Source organism: Erithacus rubecula, assembly GCF_903797595.1.
Source record: "Erithacus rubecula genome assembly, chromosome: 22".
Taxonomy (NCBI): domain Eukaryota; kingdom Metazoa; phylum Chordata; class Aves; order Passeriformes; family Muscicapidae; genus Erithacus; species Erithacus rubecula.
This window is the reverse complement of record NC_136674.1, coordinates 3717376-3745305: the sequence shown is the minus strand read 5'-3', so window position 1 is coordinate 3745305 and position 27930 is coordinate 3717376. Positions and strand designations below refer to the sequence as shown.

The following is a 27930-nucleotide window of genomic DNA, read 5'->3' as shown; positions in this document are numbered from 1 at the left end:
GTCATAATGAAAATATTGTGCACAGCACAGCTTTCCAAGAGATCTGGCTCTGTGTCAGAGCCACCAGGGAGTCCAAGGACTCTTTGCTTGCCTTCACTCAAGTGACAGCACAAAGTGGAGACTGTGCAGGAGACCCCAAAAGGTCCCTGGAGGATCAGCTCCACCAGTGGCATTTCTGTTAAAGGTCTGTGATGGAGGCACCACACCCTCATTGCAGCTCACCATCATTTCCCCATTCCATCAGCTCCATGCACCACTTTAAAAAAAGAAACCAGAACAGTCCCAGTCACTTTAGAAAGTGTTTATTCAAAAGCTTCATAGCACCATCTTGTTTTTTAAAACAACCAAATAAAATGCAGCAATTAAAACGTTGGTTTTTCTGTTGAGCATGACACTAACTCCACCTGTGAACATATTGATGGTTGTTCTTGCTAAAATAATTGAAAAATAGCTCCTGTGCACACAGACATAGCACTGGCCCTTGGGGGGGTTATCCAGTCCCAGCTCAATAATGGAAGAATAAAACCAACTGGAACTGGACACCTCAAGGAAACCGTTCCCCTTCCCCAATTCTGCTGGAAGAGAAAATTTTCTAAAGGTCATTTTTAACAGTTTCAATTCATACATCCTCTCCAAAACTTCAGCAAAACTAAAAATGTAAATATATAAAATATTTTGGGGGTGTTCTTTTACAGGACAAGTCAGACCATAATTGGTTAATTATCTCAATATGTTTGTTCTAACAATTACCTAACTATTAATTCTAAAGGGCCTTTAATGCCCATTTTTTCTAGGGAAAACATTGGTCAAGATAATTTTACTACATTACTATGCCAATTCACATTAAAAGTTGAAGGTAAAACCAAACTGCCATTGACAGCACTTATCTGCTTTCAGGGTGAGTTTTGTTTTCCTTTTCCCTTTGGAGCAGCCTGTCTGAGGGCTGGGCACTATTTCCCAAGGATCCTTAACTTACATTGCAGGAATAGGGACCGAGGCTCGGTCTCCTTTGGCTATGGCTTCCGACCACTGGAATTCTCTATTGCAGCTACTTCTGATGGCCATGAGGAGGCAAATGCTCTGTGCTTCACTTGGCCAAAGCCCCCATGGGGTCCCAGGCTGGCAGAACAATGGGCTCCTGCTGCATCACAGCCAGGATCTCCTCGGGCACGTGCTTCTTGTCCACCACCACCTCGTACACGTACTCGGAGAACCAGTCATCGGTCATGATCAGGTAACCTGGGGGGAAAAGAGCATCACAGCACAGAGGCACTGCAGGAGAGCAGCCACAGACAAGCCTCTCCTATGAATGATGCATTAAACATGGCCTGGTCACGCTGGTTATCTCTGCAAACACACCAAAAAATATCTGGAGGAAGTTCACGTACAGGATGGACTTGGTGTGCACCGAAAGGTCAGGAAAAACAACAGCCAGAACATCTACAATTTATGTTTGCTCTGTTAAAATGAGCACTGAGAACACTCAAGGGAATTACAAAGCCTTTAAGGCAGAATGTAAAATTATCTAACTCTATTTGAGGCTTTAGCATTTTTCAGGTGACTATCAACCTGTTCTAAGAAAACTTTCTTGGTTTAGTTTTTGCAATAAGAGGCAGCCACTGCTTCCCTCATTAATTCACACTTAGGCTGAAGCAAATCCTAATTGTCTCCCTTAATATGAAAATGAAAGTGAACACCCTTTGAACTGGGAGTGAGGGAAGTCACTTTAGAGGTTTTAGCAGAGAGCTACCACTGGTAAGAAGCTATTCCAGGTGAACTGGGAGTAAGAGTGGCTGTGAGAAAGGAAGCATTTAGGAGACAGATGAAAAGGCTTTATGTAATAAAGTTCCTCGTGTCCTTATATTGTATCATCACACAATCAAATGAAACAAGAAAATGTCCAAAGAATATGGACAATAAATGCATCTATCTCCACCATCTTGTTTCTAAAGCAAGAGATCAGATAATCCCATAAATTAAAACCCCTATCAACTGTAACCCGAGCTAGAAGCCATTTTGGAAACACTGCCAAAGGGAGCTGCCTTGATTATCCTCTCTTCAGGATATGAGTTCTTGGGACACACAAAAACCTCTCACTCCCAAGAGCCAACAAGTAATTGCACCCTGAGAGGATTAATGAACTCTGCCTCTGCCGTCCTGTCCCTCGGAGCCGATTGGGATCGTGGCGTCTGAGCGGGGAGGAAGCGCCCAGCACGACCTGAACATGCAAATAACTCAGCTCTTGGGAGGCCAGGGCAGTGCAGACCCCCCCACAAACATCCTACACACACCTGGGAACCCCCTCAAAGCCCCCTAAGGGCCTTGGAGAGGCCACATGGAGCTTGTGCTGTAACCCTGCCCAGGGAGAGCAAACCAGCAGTGCCTCTGTCACAGGGCACTTTTGGGATGAGATGCACAGACAGACACTGGGTGTTAAATCCTACAGTTAAATCCCCAAAATGCCTTCCTGCAGGACAGCAACAGCCAAAACAAAACATGAAAAGCCCAAAGGGAGCTGACTTCTAGCTGGAGATGTATCCTAGAAAAGCTCCTTTCATGCCAAGATAAGCAGATGGACCCCTCTCCTCAGTGTGATTTAGTATTCTCCTCTTCCTTGTTTTTAAAAAGAGATATCCTATGGGACAAGCTGGGTTCAAAGTTAGATAATAATGTCCTGTGTGTCTCCAGAACAAAAGACTAAGAATAATTAAATTTGCCTGTGTGGCTGGAAAAGAGCCAATAAAACAGAAAGTAAATATTTGATTGGGAAGTGACTTTTTTTACCTCAGAAAACAAGCAATGTTTGTCAGCAGCTGTGTTCATTCCTTGAGAAAAAACACACAGGGTCCCAGAAACACTTATGCAATAGATATAAATGTAATTACTAAATATTTAGGGGAGGCAAAGCTCACAGGGGTTCCCTTTCTCCAGGGTAAGCACTACAAGATTTCAGCTCTGCCCACTCTGAACTGTGAACATATAACTGACTCCATCCCATAATTCCCAAACCAGGAGTCCCAATCTCTCCAGTCTTGCACCATTCCACTCAGGGTAAACAGGTGGCACCTGGCACCCTGGACTGTACTTGGAAGAACAGGGAACCCCACATGAAAAAGAGACTGCTCTTTCCTCACAAAAAAGTCATTTTTGCTGATTGTTAAATGGCTCAAGTCCAGTCCCTGTGTTTTATTGCAGGTTGGACCCTCAATCAGCCTGTCCAAGAAATCCTGGGAGTTGGGGTTACTCCTATCCCCACACCCAGCTGGGATGTGCCAAGTTTAGCATCATTCTTGGCTGACTCTTCACTCATGTGGGCTCTGGTTTCTTGTGCTTACCCAAGCACAGCTTCCCAATTCCTTAACAAGGCAGATAAGATAAAAATCTTCACTCTTATCACAGTGAGATACAGACTCAGTGGCACTGCAAGACAGCTCACACAAACTCTGAGTCCTCACCCTCCTACAGGACACTGGAGAGTGGAAAATCAGGGCAGGAAGGAGAAACCCCATCAAGTTGAATCACAGTCCCTGAAGGGATTAAAATGATGTGTAGATGTGACATTGGTGGCATGGCTCAGTGGGGACTTGGCAGTGCTGGGTGAACAGTTGGATTCCTCTGGACCTTAAAAGGGGTTTTCCAACTGAAATGATGCTGTGACTCTCAGTTACCTCTCCCAGGGTTTGGGAAGGAGCCCTGCAGGACATGCCCAATTGCCTTTTGCTCCAGAGCAGCTCATTTGGTCCTACCCAAGAAAATCATTCAGGGATTCAGCTCCCCAAAATAGAGTCAAACTTCCTATTTCTGATGGGATTTTCTGTCAAGGCATTTTTCCAGGCAACTCCCTGAGCAAAACAGAGCATAGTGAGGGAGCAAGACTTTCCAGAGCCCATGGTGTCCCCTGGTACAAAGCAGATAAGGGACAGTGACTCACCCTGCAAAGTCCACACAGATGCCATGGGGACAAAATAGGGCAGGGCTTATTCAAGTCACTCTGGGCTCCCATTTTATTTCAAAAGAACAACCAGCTCCTCTGACACAGCTCCTGAACTCATTCTTGAGAGGTGAATGTGCATTTGGATGCCACAGCTCAGTCCCAGCCCAGCAGGCACCACCTGTAGCAGTGTCAGGGTTCAGATGCTGCTCTGCCCCATTGATGGTACCTCAGCATTGATTTGGCTCCTTTACTTAATCCAACATTCCAAAGAACATTTCACTACTGCCATATTGTCAACAGTTTCATTGTTTTGTCAAGTCTGAAGATTTTTTTTTAATACTTTGCTGTGAATGGATTCAGTTAACTCAGAACAGAAACTACTGCAAGACCAAGAGGCCACAACAAATTAAGACACTTATTTATAAGCTTTTCAATAACATGAAATAAGACCACATCCTAAAACAGTTCTCCAGAAATAGTCTATTCCCAGAAGAAAACCAAGACATCCTGGGAAAGTTCTGCCACACCAAATCAACATTTGGGATTAACATGCAGCAGAAAAATGTGGCCAGCAAAGATTCTTTCCTGGGGACAGAGTCTGGCCTGGCACACTCACCACTGAGGCTGTGCCATGGGTGACCCCAAATCTGGCCTGTCTCACCCAGGAGGTGACAAAAGTTGTGGAGTTCTCCTCCACTCCACATAGGAAAAGCTGCCTGGCCTTGGCAGGGTAAAGCAGGAGAGCTCAGAGCTGCCCCTCAGACCAGCAGAGAAACACCCTGTGGTCATTCCCAGTTTCCATGAGCAGGGAAACCACTGGAAACAATTTCCTAAACCAGCTCCAAGCTGTGATTCAGGGCTGTGCCCACACTGCTGCCAGGTGCCACACCAGGCTGGCACAGAGCCCTGGCACAGCCCTCAGAGCCTTCCCAAAGTGTCCCAAGAGGGCAGCTGGGACAGCAGCAACAGGAAAACAAGTCCATGGAGAAACCCAGCACAAGCAGAGCCACAGGAGAGGGGCTGCATGTCATGGCTTTGGCACAAATTCAAAAAGGCAACCAGAATTATGATTTTTTTAAATTTTTTTCCCCCACAGTCAGCTGTTTGAAAAGTTTGAGTTTGAACAGTTTGCACTGCAGCTGTTTGCAGCACAAGCTGGGACCAGCCATGCCCTCATTTCCTCATCTACAAAATCAGTAAGCAAAGCCTTGCAGTGACTGATAAACAGCACTCTAAAAGAAAACAAAAACCACTTGAGTTTCACACATGGCTCAGGAAGGTTATTCAATAGCAGCAGCCACAGCCAGCAGGAGCCCCATGTGCAGTGCACAGATTAAAGCTTGGCTGTTAGCAAAAGCTTTAGTTAAAAATGGTGCAGTGGAGCCTTTATTTCTCCTTTTGTACTAGAAAGAAAAATCATTCCTATACAGTGCAGTCCTTGGAAGTGATCCTATTTTATTGATACAGCCAAACTTTTATCCATGGTCCCTTCATGAACAGATTGGTTACAGACCCACAGGAGTTCCTGCTGTCTCAAGTGCCATCATGTTTTTGGACTCATGCTACCAGATTTTCCACACTTGTGTTCTGCAGCAAAGGATTATAAGCAACAAAACAGCCAAGGTTCTGACCAGTGTGACAGAGGGAGAGCAAACTCCTGCAGCTGCTGGGGTTTTTGGCAGGGATAATAGCTGGGAATTTACTTGGGATCAACAGCAAACTGATATCAAGGCTTAAGAGTATCAGCTGCTTCCCTGCAATAAACTGAACAACCTAAAGAATTGATAATGCAGGAATAAAGTGTGATAAAATATGAGCTTTTGTCTATCAGTATCTTCCCATGCCTTCCAGACACAAACCAGTCTGGATTGTCCCTTCCCCATCTTTATTTCCAAACATTCAGCTTTCTGCTCTCATGACTGTAAATTACCTTTATTGCCACGGTCTTCACCCCAGGAGTTCTCCACTCTCCATTTTTCAAATGCATCTTCTTGCCCATCCTGTGCCAAAACAAGCCCATGACATTCAGTGCTGAAGGAGAGGCCACATCTGAGCAGACAACCCCTTCCACATCCAAATCCAGCACCAGGAAAACCAGAGCTCCACTCCTGAGAGCCCCAAGGGTTTCTTGCTCATGGCTGGAGAAATGCCATTTTGTAAAATACTCATCTACTTACTTAGATAAAATATGAGGAAATGTGGTGAAGAAGAGTCTGCAATCAATATTTATTTTATCAGGAAGCTGAAATTTAACTAAATTCTAGTTTGGACTTAACTGACTGACAGAATTTAAGCTGCTGTTCCTGTCCCCATCAGGGTGTGGTGGAAGTTAAATACAGGATGCACAACTTGCCTGAACTGGGAATCAGAGAAAGGAACAAGGAACTGTCAGAATTCAGAACAGAATTAGTACAAACCCTTGAAGAATCCAGCTGAAAGACACAGCTCCAGGTCTGGTGCTGTGCAATTAAAATATTTTAATACAAAAAACTAACCTGAAAAACACCCCATAAATCCATTTTTAATATTGAATGGAATATAGTTGTAATGCTTGTATTCTTCCATGAAAAGAGAGAACAGTCCTTAAGATGGGAAACTTAAGAGCTCCCAGACCAAGGATGTCAACTCTGGATGCTCTCAGAGAGCAACTGGGAGGAGCACATTCATGTACAGCAACTTTTTAACCAAAATGTGCATTGAATCCACATCAATTTTTGATGCTATAAAATCATAATATGATTTTTTTTAATTTTCAAAACCTTTTTATAAAAAAGTAAATTCAAAATAATACATTTTACAACTTAGTTTCTCAAAGCCCCTTCAGAACAAATTTTTTAAGAAGTACCAACAACAAGGTGTTCCTTGTTTTTCAATTAGATATTTAGAGAAGTGTTCATGCAACCTGATACACAATGGAAGCCTTAAGAGCTCAGGATGCAGAAAACAGGAAAAAATTATATTGAGTTGTAAAAAGTAACTTGGAACAGTCTTATTATTCAGCAGTTCCATTTCAAGTCTCAAAACTCCACAGCTCAGGCAATCTTGTTCAGTGCTGTGCAAGCTGTTATTTCTCAAGCCAAGGCCAAGCTGGACAGGAAAAGATCACTTCAAAGGAACTTTAATAATGGCAACTTCTGGAAATAAATGGAAACATCAACTTTGCAGATAACCCTGAGTTGTAAGTTTTTGTATGCTCCTTTTGACTTCACTATGTGCTTTGTTATGGTGCCAGGAGCAGATCTAGCTGTGGATTCATCCCAGCCTGTTTGCCACAGAGCTATGCTGGACACCATTTTCCTTCCCTAATTAGGGGTCAGGGATCACATGCCAGGGTGGTTAAAGTTACTGCAAAGTGCCTCCTACCAGCATTTTAACAGGCTCAAAGTCTCTGGGTAAAAGGAAAGAAGTCCTTTGACATGTCTAAAATTCTTCCCTCCTTGTTAAATATTTATAGTTCTGAGCACTCAGACACAAACAACACAAAGGGAATAAACAAGCAGGCCTTGTGCACCAGGGGGTTGTGGCACACTCTGAGTGAGCCCAGGACACAGAAAAGCTGCCAGGATATTCCAACACATCCCTGCCAGCACCAGAAATCCAGGAGGGAGACTCTACCTTCTCAGTGACAGCTGTCAGGACCATGGCATGGGTCATCAGGGATTCTCCAAAGATCAGTCGTTCTGCTTTGTTCATGTTCTTGATGGAGACACCAAACACCAGCTCATGATTAAATCTAGCAGGAAGAATAATAATCCACATGAGAAAGGATGCAGAGGGAGTTCTGACTAAGGGAATCAGGAGACTGCCCTGTGCCAGGGGCCACTGCACAGGCATATGAGTTCAACCAATTTTAATGTCAGAATAAATGCAAAACCTGATTCCTTTAGGAGTTTCTCTCATGATATATTAGACATTTTAATAATGCTGCTCATAATGCATCTTTAAATTACTCAGATTAAACTAACAAGTTAAGAAAAATTCTGCTACTGAATTACTTAAATATACTCTTTTGGAGTATGTAATCCCAAGTATGTACAAATCAGTTCATTGAGCAGTTAAAGGACTGTTTATGTCATCACTGAGTATCCCAAATGACATCCTGATTTGATTCTCTACTCACATATTCAGGTCATTGATTCCCAGCTTGCCATAGAAGTGCTTTGCCACATCACAGCCAAACCACACAGCCTGCAAAGAGAAGGAAGGGTCATGTCTGGGCCAAATCCCAGGGGTGGCTGCACTGTGCCATCCACAAAGAGAAACCAAACCCACCTCGCCATCCTTGATAGATGCTGCAGCCAATTTCTTCAGCACCTCCACAGGCTGGTTGTTGTAGAGAGTTTTCCTCCCTCCAGCCATGTTGCCCAGGTACTCCACTGTGTAGAGCCTGTTGTAGGGATTCTGGGGTCGAGGATCATTCACTAGACAAATCTGCCAAAATCCAAGATGCCATAAAATAAGATGCAACATAACTGAAATCTTTAAAGATTGAATCTAGAAGGATTTCAGGGAATGGCTGTCTGCCCTATTAGCAAACAAGCCACTTGACTGAAGGAAGAGGTTTTTTAAGGTTGTGTTTGTTGGGTTTTTTGTTTTGTTTCACAAGTTCACCTTGTAACTGTGGCAGAGCAGCTCTGCATGTTATTCCTTCTCTAATGTCTGCCTTATGACATATTACAACTGATTAGATCATTGCATATTTTATCATTACAAAACCATCATGGACTGTAACACAAGATCCCAGATAATTGAAGGGTAGAGCACAAACAACACAACAGGGAGAATAAACACACTGACTTGGGCAAGCACTGCCCTTCCCAGATGCTGCAGCTACAGGGGGCAACAGTGGGAAATAAATGGCTTAGCAGCAGAAAAAAAAAGTGTTGATCTGCCCCAACCTTGTCCTCCATGTTGAAGTAAGGCTTCACATGCTCGTTGTAGAACTGCACCGGGGTCATGGGGCCGTACTTGTGGTAGTTCTTCTCCTTGTCCCGGAACTCCCAGCAGAAAGTCTCTGGAGGGCTGCCCAGGCAAGTGCTCACTATTCTGAATACCTGCCCAGAGGAGCAAACAGCTGTGAGCCTGCTGGAACATGCAGCTGTGCCTCTCCTACCACAGCAATGCCACTGCAGAGTGGATTTCCCCGTGTGAGAACCAGCTGAAATGGGACTGCAGTGGTCACCATCAATAAACACACACACATCCATTATCTGCAGTCAACTCCTGAATTCTTGGTGTTTCAGCAGCTCAAAACCAATCTGAGAAGATCTGTTGATTTTCCTGAGGTCTTTATCTCCACACTCACACTCCATGTTCTCAGGTCAACCACCAGGCAAAACAAAAGCTTACAAATTCCAGGTTATCCTAGGAATGCAGCAGCCCAAAGCAAAAAACAGGGAACTTCCCAGCCTCATTACAACATTTCATATGTAATTCTGAAGCTCCTCCAACACTGTCAGAGAAACTTTACCAAACTGATTCTCAAAAGGCTTCATCATTCAGCATCACCTGTTCCACCAGCTGGTTTGCCCCATGCAGAGACAAACAAGACCTTTTAACATGGGCATTTTATCCCTGTATTAATTCATATTTTACTCTAATATTCATTTGGATTTCAAAGATGGGATTTGCTTCTTTTCAAAAGCCCAAAATAATCTCCTCATCTCTTTTAATACATTTAACAACATCTCTGTTTAGGGCTGAGCTGGCAGGTGATGCAATTTAATTCCAGCTCCATGCCTGCTGCCTGTGACATCCTTTGCAGCTGGCAGTTATCTTTGGATTTTTAGAACAAAAAGTTGACCAGATTTCAAGCCATCAGCCTCCTGTAAATCAGAATATAAAACTGCACTTCAGAACCACTAATGTAGTTTCTCACAGTGCTTAAGAGAAAATGTGCCAACACTGGCAGTGAGTGTCCTTAGAGATATAGAGCAGGACTTGCCACAGGTACTCTGGGGACAGGGAATTTAATCACAGTTAAACAGGTTTCAATCTGTTTTATTTCAGCTGACATTGGTTCTCAGCTCTGTCCAGGTCCTGAGCACATGCAAGGAACCATCAGATTATTTAAAATAACAGAGGGAGTCAAATCTCAGCTGCACCTTCTGCATTGGGATCCAGCTCCTGTGGTCTGTGCCAGCTTTCCCAGCCTGGCAGTTTTCACACTTTCACAGCAGAGTAGATACAATACCTTTCCCAAAGCTGATTTAACTCTTTCTGGAGCTGATCTTAAGGTTCCATAAGAACTGGCTTTATGTTAATGTGCTCTTTGTGCTGGCAGCAATGCTCCTGCTAAATAAAGGTGTTCTCACTCTGAGCAATTTAAGAAAACAAGTGAAAAGATTAATTACAGGTTAAAACAATGGTGTGGGCATAAGGCTCCTACTGCAGGAACTCACACATTTCACAATAAATATGGTAAAGAGCAAATAGAAAACCCTGAACTACTATAAATATTTAATTTTGCACAGACTGCACAAAAGGCACCATTTGCTGTGGCTACACCCACATTACCTCAGATAACCACAAGCACTGAGAGATGAGGCCAGGAACACAAAATAAGCAAGAAAAATGCCTAAAAGGAGAGCAGCAACCAAATGGGCTCCAGCCAGAGGAAGGAAAATGATGGAGACATTGGAGCCTGGAATGGCCTCCTTCAATTGTTTTGCCACCACACCCAACATAGGCACTCTCTTCATATCTCACAAGCTTCCTCTACCAATAAATAAAATAAGCATATTTAAACTAAAAGGTGAGTTACATTGCCCTAGTGACAACTAGAAGCAAGATAAGGCAAAGATAGAATGGCTTGTGCTAAACCCCACAATGAATGAGGAGGGGAAAAGGAGGACACTCCTGATAAGGAAGAGTCTACAAAGGAGAACAGTAAAGGAAGAAAAATTCTGTTGCATGAACTGCACTGATTTCAGCTTCTGACCTGCTGTGCACTGGTTTGATAAGAATGTTTTTACAGTTCTGGAGTGAATATTTAATCCAGTGTTCAACAATTGCCCCATTTCAGCTCAAGTACTGCTGCTCCCAGCACTAGCAAACCAAGATTTGCTATGCAAATGGAACCTCCCAGAACAAAACCAAGCTCTGCTTTGCCACAAAAATACAGAGGCACCACTCATACATGCAAACCACCTTTACTACTGCAGGAAAAATGCTGTTAACCTCAGAGACTTAAACACAACCTTTTACAGAACAAACTGCAATCAGTTAAGAACCTTTCATGTAAGTTCCAGGATCTCTTGTCAGAGGGCAAGAGTCTCCAAATAAATGAAGAAACATTTAGCAGTGAACTGAGGTATCCCTGCCCTAAGAATGACCATCTCTAAGAAGCTTTTGATGTCTGCTACAGAATCCCCAGGGGCTTTTGGACACACACTACATGTAAGTTACAGGAATTCATCTTTGAACTAAGAACTTGTTGCAGATTTGCAACATTCTGGAGTAGGCTCAAAGCACAGCATTCTTAAGGCATGAATTTCACAATAGTTTTGATGAAACCCAAGGAACACAAAACAGTTCTCTTCTTTTAACCTAACCTGAAAGCTAGATAAAAAGAAGCTACAGAATTTTACATGAAGAGCAAAGATCAATTTCCAAAACCCAAGACAACACATTAATCAATATGGAACTAAAACTTTACAGAGGTAGCCCAAGGTGGGTTGTGTCTAACAGTGATGTTCAGTGGATTGCAAAAAAAGCTAACACACAACACCAAAACAATTGATTTCTTGACTCATCTAAAGACACACATTTAACCACTAGGTCACTTGGCATTGTATGTTTGAGCAATAAATTAAATACTTTAAAGTGCATGAATTCTGTCACACATTAAAGGAGCCTCAAGTCGAAGTTATTTTTGGCAGTTTAAGAATCAAGTGTGAACAGCACAGAATGAGAAAAATGATGTGGGTTTGTGTGAGCAGGAGGAGGTTCAGGCACTGCAGACACACTGGCAGTGATGGAGTCAATTCACCAAAACCATGCTGCAATTTATTTCTCTGCTGCCCCCCAGGACCAGCCCTCAGCTGGGCTCAGCCTTGTGCACACACTTCCCTTTTGTGGTTCTTTTCTGCTCTCTTGTGGGGAATCCTTGCACAACACTCATGCTACAAGATTTGCATTCAAAGCCATCAGAATGCAAATTTCAACCTTTCCTGTTATTTGTAACAGCCTGACAGGCCACTGTTCTGATCTTCCCAGAGACAAAATGCTGCTTTTCCTACAGCAAGGTGCAGATGTCTGCAAAATATCATCATTCTGAAACCTATGGATGCAAAATATTTGTCTGGAAGGATTAGAAAAACTCAGAATGAGGTAAGCAACAAACCACTGCATAACAAATACACTGAAGAGCTCCAAGAACACTTTGATAAGCAACAAGAGGCACTTTGGCTGTTCCAACAGCTACACAACAAAAGTAAGGAATCTCATCCATTCCAGCCCTGTGTTCCAAGATTCATGTCACATCAGTTTATTTACCTCTTCTATCATCATGTCCATGGCAGCACAAAGTTCTCCTTTGTTTCCTCCACTTTCCACCATATTTCTTAGCCTCAAGCAGTATTCTCTCATCTGTTTAAAGATAAAGTCACTTTGTTATAAAAGGGTATGAAAGGTGCTACCTGATCATATTTAAGGAATTCCTATCTGCTTGTTTCAAGCACCTATTTTATTCTTCATAACATGTTTTCTAAATGAAAATACCTTTCAGAAGCTTTGTTAGAGATTGATTCATTAAAAAATAGCAAGATAATTGAATGCTGCTGAAGTAAAATATCACAAAAAAATTAACAAATAGTCACAATCCAGTTGCCACTTCCAACCACTGACATGAGGTTTGCACCCATTAAGCTCTGAAAGTTTGATTTTTCTCATTCCTGTAAATGATGCCAAAACATCCACACACACCAGCACCACTGTGACTCACAGAACACACTTCCTTCATAATGTCACACTTATTTTGCAATTCTAATGCATAATTGATCACTTGGCTGATGAAAAGAAAGGGGCATTTCCCCACTTCATGCACAGCTGCAGCCAGAACAGCACAAGCTTCCCATTAATGTCACCATCCATAAGGCCAGGAACAGTGATGGGGATCCCTCAGGACCAGCTGCTTTGCCATGCTCAGGATTAGAACAGCATTAACAACATTTTAAATGCCCAAGCTCATTCCACCACGCACTTTGCATTTTTAATGTGGATTTCAGCAGGCAGTTTTTCCTGGGTGTGCAGTATATGAACTGGAAAAAATGTAGCAAACTGTAAAAAAATGTTTTAATTGCCTTTTTTCATCTAGCTACCTATACCAGCATCTTCCCAGGCTAATTCATTTCTGCAGTTCAGGGTGTGAGTTAACACCTTCCTTCAGGCAAAGCTGTGCTCTTCTATACTGAAAGCTGATTTTTGACATGCAGTGTGTTTTTAAAATACTATTTTTTTCCTCCATCTTTTTCACCACATTTGGCAGCCATCTCTGGAAACCTTGGCACACAGTGAGATGAGAAACTGAAAGGGTGGGAAAGAGAGACTTAGACACCATGTGCTGGTTTTGCAGAAACAGATTTAAGCAGCCACATGTCAAGAAATCTTGGGAAATTTGAGGATTAGTAACAACTGCTATTGAAACCACAAAAGGTACTGTCAAGCTACTGAAGCCTGACCATGGACATCTTCCATGATCTCACCTTCCTTCCTGCTCCATGTTTCAAGATGAACATCAGACTTTGCTGAGACTTTAGGCTGCTTGTAAATAAATTTAAGTTGCTGAGATGCACTTAACACTTAGGTCAATAAGGATAAGGTGGTTAGGAACATTTGGAGCAGGTTCATTTACCTCCCCTAAGTTTTATCATCTAAATCAATTTTACCTTATGATTCAAGATCTCATTCATCCTTCTGGTAGCCTCTGTGGTGTGAGACTCTGGGAAGTATTTCTTGGGGACAACACCATACTTCTCTAAAAAAACATAAGACTACAGGTTAATAACTGGCTTTTTCACATAACAGATGCTCCTACTGCTCATACTCATATGAAAGATAAAGAGAGTTTGTGCAGAGATTACAAGGCAAGAGGTCTTTTTTAAAAGTTACAATTACCCAGAGTTTATATTTTAATCTGTGACTGAATCTTGACCTCTGATCTTCATTCCACAGGGATCCCAGAACTACTCAATACTATTTAACTTAACACTTAAAAATTCTGAATTAATTAATGCTTCAGGAAGTCTTGCTCTCCAGGAAAAAAAAAAAAAACAACTTGATTTTAAAATTAATCTCCTGAAATACCTTCTAAAGAACTGGGCCTCATATCAATCACTTCACCTAAATTATCTAAGGTTAAAATTAACTTCCCAGTCTCCTTTCCTCCTCAACATTTATAAAACACCAGCAACAGCTCAGTGACTTCCTCCATTACAGTACCACTCCCAGATCTCACCATGCAAAGCTCTGGATGTAACAGCAGCAGCCAAAAATCTCTGCCCTGATTAAGTATAGCAATGGGATGAGGAAAAAAAGGAACCTCCAGGCTTCAAAGAAACAAATTCCTTTTGTAATTCTAAATTTGTATTATTGGCTTGTTGATTTACAAATGTGTCACATTGTTTCACAACACAAATGACAGCAAGTGCTGCTGTAATTAAGTATCTTCAGCAGTGTAGGATCCCCTTCCTGCTGGAGCTTTGTAAGACCAGCACTGCCACATTCCACATCAATTCCTTCTCACTGATCTTTATACCAACTTCAGGCTGCAATTCCAAGTAGTTTTGCTCCTGCTTTGCAGACACACCCCAGTCCAGCAGGGGCTTTTTCCTTACCATGTGCCCTAAACATTGTGTACATGGCTATAAATAAAGGAGGTTGAGTTGATGACTGAAGGAAAAGAGGATTGAACCTTTTTATGAAATGGAAAGTCAGGGATATCTAACTATTTGTTGATCTTCTGAGCTTTTATCATCAACAGGACTAAGCAGAAGTGATGCCAGACAAGATTTAAGTTCAATATTTATAATCTGGCCCCAAAAAAGGCTTTGATTAAAAGAATTGCCAATTCTCAGGTCTCAAGCTAAATTTCTTATTCTATTCCATTCCCCATTTCTCAAAGCAAGCTGCAGTTGCAGGAAGGGCTCCTTGTGACCAGTCCTCTCACCAATAATGTTAACCAGCATATCCCACTGTCCACCATCATTTGTGGGGTTGGAGAGCAGGAATTGCACCAGTCTTCCTTCCACTGGCTCCTTTTTCTGAGCTGTTTCCACAAAGGCATTTAAAAAGTAGTAACAACGCTCAACCTGAAACACAAAGATTAAAAATAAAAAAAACCCCAACTTTTAAGTCTGACATATTATGCATTAATTAATTGCTGAATATTCAGTTCTTTGCAAGTACAGAATAGAGGAAGCAACTTTCTGCTCATCCAATGATGTCCTCATTTTCCCCTCTAGCATTCCAGGGGCTACTCTACAAAATTCTTTGTTAGGCCAAATATTTAGGAGTGACTTCACACAAAGCTTGAGGAGAGGGGAACAAGAAAAGGGAAGCAGAAGTTATGCAATGAAGCCTGGCCCAAACTGGTATTAGATTTGTTTGATTTCCCTTAGCGGGAGAAGCAGGCACAGAACTCACCCATCAGGTCACAAGCACAACTGAAACCTCAGAGCTACACTCATGTTTCTCCTGAACCACCAACAAGTAATTTCTGAAATATACAGAACTCTTGGGAAAAAAAACAAAAAACAACAACAAAAAAAACTTCTACTCTTCCAAAACATCCTGACAACTTTCTTCTCAAGCTGAAAGTCCCACTTTGCTCAATCACCTGCATTTAAAAATACATTTTTAAAGAACTTTTGAAGTTTTTTCTCATATGCGCTAAAACAATGCAGCCTAAAAGAAGTTCTGCCCCAACACTAACACCTGATTGCACAAGCAATCCTACAACAACCTACACGACTGTACCTTATCCCAGAAAAAGAGATAGGACTGGCTGAACTCAAACTCTTCAATGTTGTATTTCTTCATGAAAGGAAGACGCATTGCGTTGAGGCAGGAAAAGATCCAGCATCTCCCTGAGAGATCAAAGAACACGAATTAAACTGGAACGTCTGTGCTCAAGAGCTGCACAACAATCCCTTTTACCACCAGATTCATGACACAGTTCTGCCTCGAGCCTTTGGCCGGGCTTCTACAACACCAAAAAGCTCTGAAAGCGTTCTGAAATCTTTTGTTGCAAGCGCATCTCTCAGTTACACCATGCAGAAAGGAAAAGAGGCAAACGCTGCAAGTGTAACGTGTGTTATTAAGTGAGGAGGATGCTGACTTTGCTCGGAAACCCGGACAAAGAGCTCCGGAGCAGCGGCACAATCAGCCCCCAGACACCGCCCCCGGCCCCGAGCGCGCTCACCGGAGTTCTTCTGGTTGGTGACGGGCTTGCCCTCGGCGGGCACGGCGTGCTGGAACACCTGCACCGTGTCCTGCACCACCTGCCGCTGCAGGCACACCTCCAGCGGGTCGTTGCATGTGGCCACGTTCTGGGCCAGCAGGAACTGCGGCTCGGCCCGCAGCCGCCGAGTGAAGGCGACGGCCTTCTCGGTGCTCAGCCCTGCGGGACAGCGGGGCAGGGTCACGGCGGGGCCCGGGCACACCGGTAACACACACACACACACCGGTAACACACACACACACACCGGTAACACACACACACACACACCGATCCCCTCCCATCACCTGAACTAACGGGGAGGCTCCCGGCTCTCCCCTCCCTACAGCGGGCACGTTACCCCTGCCCACAGCCCCGCTATGGTCCCGGTAATTCCCCCCGCCCGCCCCACCTATGGTTGAGGTAACCATGAGTATTCAACCCCCCGGATTACATACCCCCGGTAAAGGCCGGTAACCCCCTCCTTACCCCGGTAATTTCCCTCCCCTGACACAGTGCTAAGGTACCGATAATCGCCCCCATCCCGTCCCCGGTAACAGTTCCCCCGCTCGCTGAGGTACCGCTGTACCCCATCCGCCCGTGCCCGCCCCTCACGGCCGGGCCCCCCCTCACCGCGGGCGTTCATGGCGGCACCGGCAGCACGATCCCGGCGCGGGCCCGAGGCGGAAGCGGCTCTTATAGCGCCGGCACCGGAAGCCGGAAGAGGGGCCCGGGGCCGCGGCCGGGGGCGAGGGGGGGCGAACGGCGGCGGGGTGGGGGTGGACGGCGAGAGGGGAGGGACACGTTTGGTGCGGGGAGCCGGTGGAGCGGCCCCTCACTGAGACCCCTCACACTGGCGCCTCACAGCGATCCCTGACAACGACTCCTCACACAGACCCCCTCACAGAGACCTCCTCACAGAGACCCCTCATTCTGGCGCCTTACAGCCATCCCTGACAACGACCCCTCTCTCACACAGAACCCCCTCACAGGGACCCCTCGCACACAGCGCTCACACCGGCCCCTCACACGGACCCCTCTCGCTGGCCCCTCACAGGGACCCCACACCCACACAATCCCTGCTCCAGAACATTCCACACTGCCTGGAGTGGTGGGAGCGTCAGTGCCGGGGGCTCTTTGTGGGCCGAGCTCTGTCGGTGTCGGAGGCTCTTTGTGGGCCGAGCTCTGTCGGTGTCGGAGGCTGTGTGGGCCAAGCTCGGCTCGGCAGGTTCCTGGCACTCCTGAAGGGGTGACACCCACCCGGAGACCCCCACCCCGCTGTCCCCAGCCCTGTTAGCACAGTGTCACCCCCTGCGCTGTGGCAGATGAACAGGAGGGTTTGGGGCAGCATTCCACAGCTGGTGATGTTGAGGCTGAGTGCCCAGGAACATGAGGTGGCACCGCTGTGGCACCTTGAGGGATCTCCCTGATCGCTGGTGAGTCAAGGGCACGCTCTGGATCACACTCCAGATCAGGCTGCACAATCTTCCTCTCGAGGAGCTGCCCGCTCCTCTGAGAAAAGCGCTGGTGCATCACCATCTCCAATTGATTTACAGCACGCAGTGTTTATTGACAGTATTAGTAAAGGACTATTCCAAGGCATGATGAGGCCTCAACAGCCTTGAGAAAAGTGCTTGAGTGGCACATTTGTTGGGGGAAGGGATGGATGGATTTCCACCCATCGTGGTGCTGGAGCAATCACTGGAGCTTCACTGTGTGCCATCGAGCCTTGGGGCTGCCCCAAGCCCTGGGGTCTGTCTCAGCCATGGGGACAGGAGGTGCAGCAGCAGTGCTAAGTGCCAGGCAGCTTTTGCCCTGGCAAGAGAGGCTGAGATGCCCATATAGGATCATTGGGAAGGGACAGGGAGTTGGGTGGCCATCACAATTCAGTAGAGATTCCTCTGCAGACTGATCCACAACCCACATGCCTGGCTGCACAAGCATTCCATGTTGGAATAAGCATAGAGGGCAAGAGCTGGCATCATTTCATGCAGCCCACCTGCCTCAATGCTGCTCCAAAGAAAGGTTTTCCAGTGACCAGTTCTAACAGTTCTGACCCTCTAAGCAGCGGCTTAGAATCAACAGACACAAAGAACCACATATATTTTGAAAAAACGTATAAACTTGATCCCAAAAAAACTGTTTCAGTGCTTTATCTCATCATCTCACACTATGGCTTTGGTTGACCACTAGAAATGATGTTTTCTGGTGCTCTTTACCTGCAGCAAAGTGAACGGAAGAAGCGAAAAATCAACTCCTAGGAAAAAAAAAGAAAAACACGAGTAAGTTAAATTCATTTGCACTGTGTTCAGCTCCAGAAAGCTGTCAGCAGGCTGTGGGTATGACATTAGGTTTTTTTTTTCCTTCCAGTGGTTAGACACAGGGGTAGCCAGAGCCCTGGGATGGCCAGGGAAGGGCAGGATTTGTGTGTCCTATCATATTCCCAGGGATCTGCTGGGAGAGGAGGTGTGGGCTGATGTTCACCAGCTAGAGCAAGAGCTGGGTGGGTTTATCATGCTGAGTGAACTTTTTCAAGTTCTGCCAATTTTAAAGCAGGAATTCATTTGGAATAGGTGTGAATAATCAGTCAAATACTTACAGAGCTATTTCTCTTGAAGGTTTCTTGAAACACTGAAAAGAAAAGAAAGTAACAGTTTTGTTATCTTTCACGTTTTCTGGCAGTGGGGATATCATTACAAATATTGCAAGTACATAATGCTTTCCATATGAAAATATCTAATGCTTGATTTATCTACTGGTAATTATAAAGCAGGAGATAGTTTGTAGCAGTTTTCTAACAGTGAAAAGCAACATTATGAAATGGAATAGGAAAGGTAGAAAAGAAAACAGGGCACTGCAGCAAACAATACTATTTTTTTCCTATGAAACTAGAGCTTTCCATACCTTAAAAATTTTATCTTTTCGAGCCACAATTCCAAAAAGTATTGTGAGTGAAACCACCACTGCAGCAGCAATAACAGCCTCCGTGGGAAAAACAGGTTTTTTATCTGTCAGGAAAGAAGAGGTTGGATATGTGAGAACTTAGTGCAGCTACATAACCCAGAACATTTCACTGGACTGTGGAAAGACATTTCCCACAGCTGTCACTGCTGAGTTAACTGGTGTTCCCTCTGCTGTCTGCAGACTGACTCTGTGTGTTAGTCCCATGGAGAGAAGGGAGCTGAGCCTGTATTTCAGTGAACTGAAGAAGAATTGAAATACCAGTTCCTGAAGAAGATCCCCCAGGCAGTGTTATGCTCAGAAATAAGGCTGTCCAGAGGTCCCACTGACACAGGTAACATTGCTTCCCTCACTGTGCCAGGAGGGCAGAAGTGAAAGAGGTCTGGACAGAGGTGATTTAGTGTCACCTGCCTGAGCCCTGGGCACCCAGCCCTTGTAGTCACCTCTGGAGCACAACTCATCTTGCCTTAAGCAGCTCTTTGGGCATGACAGAATCCTGTGGTCACAGTGAGATGCTTCAAGTAAGACCTGAAGTGCTTTAAACCACACTTGAGTGTGCCCTGTCAGCATGGGTAGAGTGACATGGGATGAGCCTGCCCCAGGTCACACTTGCCAAATGTTTTTGAACAACAGGTAGAGCAGGAGAGGCCCTTCCTGGTGCTGTGGTCCCAGGCAAAGCTGCAGAGAGAGCTCCTTGTTGCTGTGCCCTCAGAAATCCATGCAGGGAATTTACCACACTCCACTTACACTTCATAATATAAGTGGATCATTGCCATTGTAAAAGAGAACAGAGTTATTTGTAAAGCTTATTATTCAGCAGCAGCCTTGTTACCTTCAACTATGAGGTAGAAATGCCTTGTCCCACGTCCCAGGGGTGACTCCACCACACAGGTGTAGGTCCCATTGTCAGATTTCTGCACTTTTTTGATGGAGAGCCGAAAGATCTCACTGGTCTGGTACACCTCATGATGACTTTGCTGCAGGGTCAAGCTTTGGTTGTCCTTCAGCCAGGTGCTTTGGGCTTGAGGGTTGGATTTGGAGTTGCAGGTCAGACTAACATCTTTTTCTACTTCCACACGGAGGGTCTCTTCTCCACTCAGCTGGGGAGGAACTGTTCATGTGTCATTAATAATGGTGCTCATATAAACACAGAACCATTTAGGTTGGAAAAGCCTTCTCAAATTGAGTCCAGCCATTAACCTAGCACTGCCAGGGCCACCATAAAACCATGTCCCCATGTGGCACATCTTTTAAATCCCTGCAGGGATGGTGGCTCCACTGCTACCCTGGGCCTCTGCCAGGACTTGATGATCGTTTCAGTAAAGCAATTTTCCTTAATTCCCAGTCTAAGCCTCTTCTGGCACAACTTGAGGCTATTTCCTCCTGTCACTTGTTACTTAGGAGAATAGACTGACCCCACCTTGCTCCAACCTCATAGAATGCCCAAATTTAACAAAAAGTAAATTCCCTTCACACATCCCTCATGTTCCTTATTCTCTGGTCTAACACATCACAGCAGTGCAGCCTTTCCTGATTCCTGGGAATGAGGAGGGCAGCCAGTGGCAGAGACTGTCACTCCAGTATTTCCTCTGCCCTGACTTGTATCCTTGGGAAATAATCTAGGTGGAGGCCGGGACATACCCAGAATACCTTTTTAAGGGCCCACCCACTCCTATAAAAGAGGCCTTAGATCAGGTCATAAGCACCACTGTGGGAAGGGAGTGTCTTATCACGTGAGTTATCTCCTCCCAAACGCATTTTTTCTTGGTGAAGACAGCGTCCAAGGGTGCAAAACACCGCCCAGACAGAGCTGCTCAGCCCACAGCTCCATCCCACCCCAGCTATTCCACACAGGAATCCACCACAGCAACTCACACTGGACATCCAGGATCACAGACACCTGCACACCACAGCTCCATCCCACCCCAGCTATTCCACACAGGAATCCACCACAGCAACTCACACTGGACATCCAGGATCACAGACACCTGCACACCACAGCTCCATCCCACCCCAGCTATTCCACACAGGAATCCACCACAGCAACTCACACTGGACATCCAGGATCACAGACACCTGCACACCACAGCTCCATCCCACCCCAGCTATTCCACACAGGAATCCACCACAGCAACTCACACTGGACATCCAGGATCACAGACACCTGCACAGACTTGTCCCGTGCCAGCCTGCACGTGAAGGTGACTCCATTGTCAGACTCATTGACTGGGGATATGCAGATGTTGCTGATGTTCACTTTATTCCCCTCTTTCAGCCTCACTTGCCCATCTCCACGGTACCAGAGCAGCTCCTCAGCCTGGCTGCTGTTGTGAACGAGGCATGAGAGGGAGATGGGAGGGCCAAGCTCTGTAGACAGGGTGAAGTCAGCAGCATGGTTGTTTACAGACAGTTCCAAACCTACAGAAGAAGGAGGAAAAGGACATTTAAGCACCCTAAGCCCACCAAAGCTGCCCCTCTCACTTCTCCAGCCTCGACCTTGGAGGAGGGATGAGACTTTCACGTTTCAATCTAACAGCTGTTTTCAGGTGGAATGTTAGTTTTTGAGACAAGAAGCTGTCTTCATCTCAAAGCTCCCTCCACAGTAATTTAAAATGAAAATCAGGCTTTTGTAGCTGACTGCCAGAACACCAAGACCTGAGCTGGGACAACAAAATGTCTGAACCCAGGAGTGACCATGTGACACCCAGCAAAAGGTCATTCCCATCCTCTCACCTTCCTGCTGCCAGTCACTGCTGCAACACCACTGTGCTCACTGTTTAATACTCTGTTTTTCAGCTGGAGCAGGATGCCCTTGGAAGTATCAATGAGTTAATCAGCCCCTCAGCTGTATCCTGGCTGTTGCAGAGCTGCAGTTTGTCAAAGAATGTCATATCTGACCCACTAAATGAACAACCAGTATAGGAAAAAATTATTGTAATGGGATGAAAGTCACTACTGCAGCCTGACATATAGAATAATAATTAAAAATATAGCTCAGATTATAAAAGTATTAAGGTCCTATGCATATAAAGGAGTCTGAAGGTCCCTGTCTGAAGGTGTTCCCAGGTGGCCAGACCTATCACACTTAGAGCAGGTTTGGAAACTGTGGCCTCATCATCTCTGCTGGAAAACACTGAGGATTCCCCATTCCTTTCTCTGCTACTCTCAGGTTTTCAGACAGTCCTCTGGGGATGACCTCCAGAGCACTCAAAAGCTGGGATGCTGCTGTGTCACATCACCCAGCCCTGGGCAGTTTCAATAATTGGTGTGATGGGGCTTGGACAAAGGCAGGATGAATTTTTTTCCATTGCTTACCTGTGGCCACACATGCCAAGAAGGAAAGAGCAAGGACGGGCGCTCGGCAGGGGACGGCGGGGCTGCGGCTCTGCGCCATCCTGTGGGAGAGAGCATCCCTGCATTGCTGCCTCTGCTCAGGGCTGGCAGGGGTTAATCCCTGCTGCCATCACACACCCTGGGGAGAGCCCTCACATGGGGACAGGGTCACCAGGGAATGAACCGAGGTCATTGTTGCAGGGCATTTTCCAGTTCAGAGCAGATTCAAGGGGGTTTCATGTCTCTAATCTCCGTTACATGAGCTCGTTGTCTCCGATCACCTGTCAGTCAGGGGAACCCGTCTCTGGATCAGGTAGCACTGGACTTACCTTGGGAAGAGTCTCTGGAGAAGCTGCTTCTGCTGAGAAATGCACAGTTCTTTCCCCTTGTTATTTATAGGGTTGGAATTTTAATATTTTATGGTTGTTCAGTAAGAAGTGAGTCCATAAAATGGGTTCAAGGCCTCGTTCAATTCCTGGATTTCTGAGCTTCCACAACACTGAAGTATTTGCTGGACTCTGCTGGCAGTTTTATGAGACTTGCTGAGGCAATGAGTAACTAATGAGAGAGTTCCTGCATCAGCCATAAAGACTTTAAGCCAAAAATAGTACCTTATTTTTTTCAGCTTTCTGAGTGTTCACAGCACTGTTTCAAGCTACAGGGATTTTATCCTAGATTATCCTAGAGCAGGAGTAAACTCTGATTTCTCCCTTTCTGCCCAAAGCTCCATTGCCATATCCTCCTTTGAGGGGAAACTGAGAAAATTCACTGATTCAGACTTTGAACCTGCATGCCAGCAGAGGAGAGAGCAGACACTGTCCTGCTCACCAGTGTGCAACCCCAGGCTGCTCTTGTGCTTAGCTCAGCTGTGGGCACCCCCAGCACAGAGCAAGGGGGTCTGTCCCAGCTGTCCCCTCTGCAGGGACACCTGTCCCCAGGCACAGCTGAAGCACCTGGCTGTGTGTAAATCTGTCTGAGATTGCTGTTTGCACCTCAGCAGGGCACTGGTGACGTGGTTGCAGAGCACGGGGTCCTCGCAGCCTTTCAAACGTGTTGTCACTGCTGCCAGTGTCCCTGCTGCACATCACTCATCAGGAATGGGCTCAGCAGAGCTATAAAGTGCATTTCATGAGCAGGAGGAGCCTGGGAGGTGTCCTTGGCATTTTCTCGGCCTGTGGACGCCGTGTCTGAGCTCAGTGGCACAGAGGTGGGCAGGGAGGGCTCCTGCCCTGCACACACAGCACAGGAGCACACAGCACTGGTTGTTTGTGGGGCTGTTGCAAACAAGGGTCACCTTTGAGTATTTCTTAATATAACTCTTTCTGTGTTTATGGGTTTACTCTTAAAACCAACAGGGAATCATTCTCGGTTAAAGAAGTACGTGTGTACAAAAGTCCCTTGAAGAGAGAGTTCTCAGTCCCTTTTCTAAAAAACTGTCCTGTCCTTGTAGAATTCAACTAAATGTTGGCTTATGATTCAGTCCAAACTTCAATCCAAATCTTCTTCTTAGGAGTAAAGTGATCTTTGTGGTTTGGAATTAAGCTGAGTTGAAATAAAGAGGGATTCAAAGGAATGGACTGGGAAATGTCTCATGTGCTCCCACCACAACATGAGCCAAAGTCAGGAAAGTGGAGAAAAGTCTGTGCTCCCTCTGGTCACTGCACTGCATTGAGAAGAAGGAGGTGTTTGGAGTAAGTGAGGATGTACAGAAGGAAAGAGTGGAGTTTGGGAGTATTTCTTTTAATGTAGAAATTACAGTAGGGGAAAAGATTGTCAGAGAACAGCTGTTCTGGGAGGGGGTTTATTATGATGTGAGGCTCAGCACCAGCTGGGACCTGGGTCAGATTCCATCCCAGCAGGTCCATGACAGGCAGCTGAGGTGAGCTGAGGTTCTTCTGGAGCAATGGCAGTGTCCTCTTTTGCAATGGGGTCAGGATCTGCTGAAGGAAGAGGGACTAGAAAATCAAGGTGTTGCCTGGCCAGAGGCACTGGAAGGCAGCTGTTTAGACCAGGTAAGAATTACTTTCGCAATGGATTTTTACACTTTTCTTTTCATACAGGGTGTAATTAATCTTGTGGGTGTCTAATTACTGAGGTCTAGAGTTTTGTGGATTGCGTTCTCCACCTTTCCATTACGTTTTGGAGGGACATAAACCTCATGTTCCAGCATGTAAAGCAGCCACTGATGACTCAGACTGGGAGGAAGCTCAGGGAGGCAAGAACTCCACAACTCTCCACAGCAAAGGACCCAAGGCTCACATTTGAGGTACTTGGATCTGCACTGCCAAGGCAGGATTAGACAGACCATGGGCTAGAGTCACTAATCCACCACACCAGTTCCTGCTTGTCATCCTTATGGTAACACTGCACCAACAAACCCAGAATAAGACTCTTGTTAAATATGACTCTGAACAGCCTCAAAGGAATTAATTAATAAGCACCAGTCTATTCCTGGGTGTAATCCAAGCCTTAGAAACCTGAGAAGAGAAGATTTAGAACATGATAGAGATTGAGCAGAAGTTGTTTTTTTTTTTCCATTAGGTCTCTTAACCTCCAACTCTTAACTTCCCAGCAGTTTGGGTTCTGTGTGGATCTCTCAGTGCCTGCAGGAGCAGGAAGAACAATTTCTGATCATCCACACTCTCACTGGCAGATAAGATCTTGATTTGTGAAAGTTGATGGTTGCTCCTGGAGTCATGGGCACTGCAGGATCTGCACAGGTGTTGAAACCCAGGATGGTATCTATGGTTTTGTCAAGCAAACAAAGGCTGAAACGTGGCTGTAATCCTGCTCCAGAAAACATGTTTCTGCAATAGTGCCTGGGGCTTTGCTCTAAGGTTGCTCTTGTCTTCCTACTCCTTGTGGTTCCCCACTTCTAATCCCTTCTTAATATGTGGTGCTACATATTTTGCAATATTTCCATTGTTGGAGGATGACTGTAACACCCAAATCCAGTCTCTCCTTGCCAAATAACTGGGCTGGAAAGCGAGGCTGTCAGGGAATGCTGCTTGAACTTACTCAGCACTCCTGTTCCCTCCCACAAAATTTATTTTTCCCTAGTATAAACATTATGGAGATGTGATGTGCCCTGATTTCTCCCAGCTTAGACCCAGCATATTTCTCACTGGTAAGATGGACAGATCTCAAGTATTTTTTTTCATAAATTGTTAGTAAATCTATCTGAAGATCTTTAAATAAATGTTCAAATGCTGTACCACCAGAGGAATGATGAGTGAACTTTATCCTTGGGAAGGAACAGGAATAATTAAAGAAGCACTAAACCAGCGAATCACGTGAAATTTTAAAATAAATTCAAATAAAAAATAGGCATTAGTGAAGAAAGAGATCCTGGGATCGATAAAGCGGAAGAGGAGCTCTCGGGAAGGTGAGGCTGCAGCACAAATGTTGGACGTGGATGCCACCTGCTGGGTACCCACCCACAGAAACTCAAAGAGCAAAGTCACCTGGAGAGCTGGGAACCGGTGAGATCCCTGTGATCGCCTTGGCAGGAGCTCAGAGGCAGGAAATCCTGCACAAGGCTGAAGCCACACTCATGACTGGGCAGGATGCTAAACCTGGTGCCTGTTTTATGCTGATAGCCAGTACAGGACATTCCTGAACAGAATTCCAAGCTGCTTCTCCTTCAAGACTGTATTTTGCTGTGGCTGCTATACAGCCTGGACCTCAGATATTTTTGTCTACCTAGGAACTTTCATCACCAGTGGGATTTCTTGGAAGTGCTCTGCTGGAAAACCAAGTGGTGATTTGATCTTGTGAAGTGCTGCCAAACAATATTAGCAGTTGCAACTTCCCTGCTGTGGGGTCATCCCTTGCTCCCTCTGTGAGGAATCTGCAAGGACTGAGCTGCTCCATCTTTCCAGTTCATGGGGGAGCATTTGCTGCCTACCTTCAGGAGAAAATCACATTCCTGCCCCATAGCTGGAAGCACTGTGGAGTGTGGTGAGGCAAAAGCCACAGCTCCTGAGTGAACACCTTTTTGAGTGGTACAAGGCAGAGATGAGGAGGAGGACGGAGAGGAGGAGGAAAGGGAGGAGGAAGAGAAGGAAGAGGCAGGTTCAGACTCGAACTCTCGAATTTGCTCACTCAGGGATGTGGAAGTCAGAGCCCTCCTGGGCTGGCCCAAGGAAATGTGAAGGGTTTGTTGTTACTGGCTGCTGAGCAAATGAGCTGGTGACTCATCAGCCTTTGCCACATGCTGCTTTTACAATTGGCCTGCTGGAGTTCCAGTCAACTGGGCTTTTATCAGCCAGAAAGGGAAATGAGCTCAGTTACTCTGGGTAAATCCAGAGCAATTCATTTGTAGACTGAGGACTTAAAGCTATGTAATGGTGATCACTTCCAAGGCAGCCAATTTCTCTCTTGACATTCCTTCTCCCTTTTGGTTTAAGAACATCGTGACCACCATGGTCTTTTGGCTTTTTCAGTTTAATTTTATCTGGGGTATCTTTTTGATGGATAACTCGTATTTCCTGCTTGTTCCTCTCCTAATGATTGTGCAGAACAGATGAGCCCCAAAAAAGCCAATTTACTCTCCTAGGGGCCCTTCTGATGCTGTACCATGCTTGGCTCACATGAGTTTGCATTATCTGATCTCGTGTGCAAAGGATCCTGGAATGCAGTGAGATGAAGGAGTCATACCTCTGATGGTTACCCTGAAAAACAGTTTTATGTGCTAGACTTGGGGCTTGTGTCTCCAACAGGAAATGCCAGAGCTGGGAAGCAGATGTGTACATGAGATACTACTGAAAAATTAAACAGGAATTGGCAGGAGATGGACACTTTCATTGTTTTATGGATTGCAAAGTGATTTTTGCAGAGCAAAGTGTCCTACCTTTAGTCCTTAACCTGCCTCACAAAGGGAATTTGATGGAGGAAACCCCAAAGCACTTCATATCTCTTCTGAGGCTCATGGCTCTGCAGTCACAGCAACACGCAATGCAAACATCACACTGTCAGAACTTCTTTAATCCCCAGAGGTGCCTTCTGAGCAGGCAGCTCGCTCAGGGCTGGGGAAGACGGAGACACCAGGAGCAGCACCTTGTGTGCCGTGATCCACAACTTGTCACGGTGGAACAGCTCATGCAGGGTGTTGGTGAGGGCAGGCAGCGAGCGCGGAGAGCCAAAGGCCGCGCTGTCCCGAGGGAGGGCAGGAGCCCCGCTGCCCGCGGAGCCCGAGCGACTCCGCTCCGCTCCCGCCGAGCCCCGCGCCGGGCCGGGCCCGCAGGGGGCGCCGCGGCGCGCGGTA

General features: G+C 45.6%; 2 protein-coding genes and 1 long non-coding RNA gene across 4 annotated transcripts; 1 reads left to right on the top strand and 2 right to left on the bottom strand.

The window, feature by feature from the left end:
* Positions 1–286: 286 nt before the first annotated feature.
* Positions 287–17159, bottom strand: BLMH (bleomycin hydrolase). The gene is made up of 12 exons (XM_079324959.1): positions 17004–17159; positions 16356–16553; positions 15911–16020; positions 15102–15243; positions 13822–13910; positions 12431–12523; positions 8833–8988; positions 8207–8365; positions 8055–8122; positions 7550–7667; positions 5865–5934; positions 287–1239 (listed from the first exon to the last, which is right to left on the bottom strand). The coding sequence occupies exons 1-12, from the start codon at positions 17014–17016 to the stop codon at positions 1088–1090; spliced, it is 1368 nt and encodes a 455-aa protein (XP_079181085.1). The 5' UTR covers positions 17017–17159; the 3' UTR covers positions 287–1087.
* A 516-nt stretch (positions 17160–17675) lies between these two features.
* On the top strand, positions 17676–21232 carry LOC306811355. The gene is made up of 3 exons (XR_013776657.1): positions 17676–17806; positions 19515–19665; positions 21105–21232. It is a non-coding gene; the product is annotated as an uncharacterized lncRNA (long non-coding RNA).
* TMIGD1 (transmembrane and immunoglobulin domain containing 1) lies at positions 18443–27841 on the bottom strand. Of its 2 annotated transcripts, none has more exons than XM_079324961.1 (7): positions 27531–27841; positions 22647–22726; positions 21471–21749; positions 20164–20442; positions 19275–19378; positions 18970–19001; positions 18443–18627 (listed from the first exon to the last, which is right to left on the bottom strand). In XM_079324961.1, exons 2-7 carry the CDS (start codon positions 22723–22725, stop codon positions 18621–18623), a joined length of 780 nt encoding a protein of 259 aa, XP_079181087.1. In that variant the 5' UTR covers position 22726; positions 27531–27841; the 3' UTR covers positions 18443–18620. The 2 variants fall into 2 exon arrangements, with proteins under 2 accessions (XP_079181087.1, XP_079181086.1); XM_079324960.1 differs by lacking the exon at positions 27531–27841 and adding an exon at positions 22994–23870.
* Positions 27842–27930: the final 89 nt, after the last annotated feature.